The sequence below is a fragment of the Lethenteron reissneri genome, unplaced genomic scaffold (genome assembly GCF_015708825.2).
Source record: "Lethenteron reissneri isolate LAM-NWPU_2019-01 unplaced genomic scaffold, ASM1570882v1 scaffold_1105, whole genome shotgun sequence".
Lineage (NCBI taxonomy): Eukaryota > Metazoa > Chordata > Hyperoartia > Petromyzontiformes > Petromyzontidae > Lethenteron > Lethenteron reissneri.
Window position 1 is genome coordinate 12,897 of NW_026890789.1, and position 2,323 is coordinate 15,219.

Genomic DNA, 2,323 nt, shown 5'->3' on the forward strand with positions numbered 1-2,323 from the left:
ACGCGTGGTGATCGCGGGCGAGGCCGAGCGACGCGAGAGGGGTGAGGGGGGGGCAGCTGCGGGTCGCCCCCCCCGCGCCCTGGGGGCTCCGTCACCGCCACCGCCCATGGGGGCTCCGCGCGGGGGCGCCAGGAGGAGGAGGCGCCGCGTGATGCACAAGTCGCCGCGTGGCCCCGCGGTGAGCGCCGGGAAGGGCCGTCACGTGGCAGTGGCGCCTACGCACGAACCTCCAGCTCACCAGGGGCCATGTCACCGCCGTCTCTCGCCTCCACCGCCTCCACCGCCGCCGCCGATATAAACGCGGCAGTGACGAGTCAGACCGCGGCAGTCATCGCAAGGGACGATTCGGACATCCCCCACGCGAGCTCGGCACGAGATCCGTCTTCGTCGTGGTCATCCTGCACGTGGTGCCGAGGGGCTGCTGCTGCTGCTGGGAGCGCGTCGCGTGCAGGTGCCCGCGTGAGCTCGCCCGGGGGGAGTTGTCGGCACGACGACCCGAGCCGCAGCCCGAGCCGAGCGGTGACAATGGGTCTCCTTGCGTCGCGAGTTGCGTCGCTGCTGGGCGGAATGTTCACTCAGCAAGCGCGCGTGCTGCTGCTGGGTTTGGACGCGGCCGGGAAAACCAGCATCCTGTACAAGCTCAAGCTCGACGAATCCGTGGTGACCATCCCGACCATCGGCTTCAACGTGGAGACCGTGCAGCCCATCAGGAACGTCACCTTCACCGTGTGGGACGTGGGCGGCCAGCAGAAGATCCGCGCTCTCTGGAGGCACTACTTCCAGAACACGGACGGGCTCCTCTTCGTGCTGGACAGCGCGGACCGGGAGCGCTTCCCGGAGGCTCTCAAGGAGCTGGACGCCATCCTGGACAGCCCCGAGATGACGCGGGTGCCCTTCGTGCTCCTCGCCAACAAGCAGGACCTCCCGCGGGCAGCGGCCACCGCGGACGTGGCGGAGGCGATGAAGGCGGTGAAGACGCGGCACGGGCGCGAGTGGCTGGTGCAGGGCTGCTGCGCCCGCACCGGAGAGGGCCTCCTGGAGGGCGTGGGGCAGCTCTCCCGCTTCATCAGCAACTCCAGAGCCTCCTCGGGGACAAAGTGAGCTCGGCAGCAGCAGCAGCAGCGGCGGCGGTGTCACTCCAAGGCGGCGTCTCTCGTGCACGTGGGGGGGGGGGGGGGGCTTCGAGTTGTGTCCACTGGTCGAAACTTCACTCGAGCGAACGCCGTCATTCAAACCAACAGCTCGCTATGTGTGCCTCTGCATGTGTGGATGTCTCTTGGTGTGCTGTTGCTCTGGTTGTCCCTCTGGGCTGCCCAGAAATATCTTTCCATGTGTGTCTTCTCTGTGTATGTACCTCGTGTCTGTTCACGAGTCCCTGTCCTCTGTTTTTACGTTGGCATGTTCAGCCCAGATGATGAACACGAGAGATGTATCAGTCTTTTGAAATACGTGGTCAACCAGGTGAGTGTCTAACTGTGTTGTTGGCCGACTGGTTTGCATCACGTGATTGTTTCTAAGGTCTGTTGAGTTTCTCGTCTCCCATCTTCTTGTTGCATTTGCTTACGTGTAGTTCGCCGTTCTCTATGTGCTATGTACGTGATGTCCCCCTGTGTGTTCCCTCTTTCTATGTTTCACCCCATTTTCACCTGATGATGAGCGCTTGTGTTGCGTTCGAAACGTCGTGATTTATTTAAATGTAATTTATTTAAATTTTATTTTATTTCTACATACGTGTCTTTACCGGAAAAAAAACAATGAGTAAAACAGCTTGTTGTGAAAGACCCAATGCAGAAGATCGCTGGGTTTGGTCTTCCACGAAGCTGCTCACGGTCCACCCTAAACCGCAACCACTGCACAAAACACGGCAGTAGATGCGGATACCCTGATGCACAAACGTTAAATTAGAAACTCTCCAGGAGCCTGCGACTGTGGCCATCCAGAACAGACCGTGCAACGTGTAACGGCGCAATGCCCGGTCCACAAACACGACGGAGACGTCACAGCGAGACACTCACTACCACTGCTTCTCACGCGGTGATCTTGGCTTGCCCACCTGGATGTGACTTCATAGTCGTCTGCTGTGCACCTGCATCAGCAGCCACACGAACGAAGCAGCAGCAGAAGAAGAGAACGCGGTCGCGTCCACGTGCACGCGCCACGCGACTGCGCGTGCCTCTCGCTGCGAGTGAACCTCCGCATCGTCGTCAACTGCGGACTGCAGGTTCACATTCGACGTCGGCTGTCGCTCTGTGATTCCACACTGGGGGGCAAACGCCTCCCCCGAGTTGATTCCGTTGCGCGCTTTCCTTGCAGCCGTCGCGTC

General features: G+C 60.8%; 1 protein-coding gene across 1 annotated transcript; it reads left to right on the top strand.

Annotated features, from left to right (window-relative positions):
* The first annotated feature begins 497 nt into the window (after positions 1-497).
* Positions 498-1,101, top strand: LOC133361484 (uncharacterized). Its single transcript, XM_061580402.1, has one exon. It carries the CDS (start codon positions 526-528, stop codon positions 1,099-1,101), a length of 576 nt encoding a protein of 191 aa, XP_061436386.1. The 5' UTR covers positions 498-525.
* Positions 1,102-2,323: the final 1,222 nt, after the last annotated feature.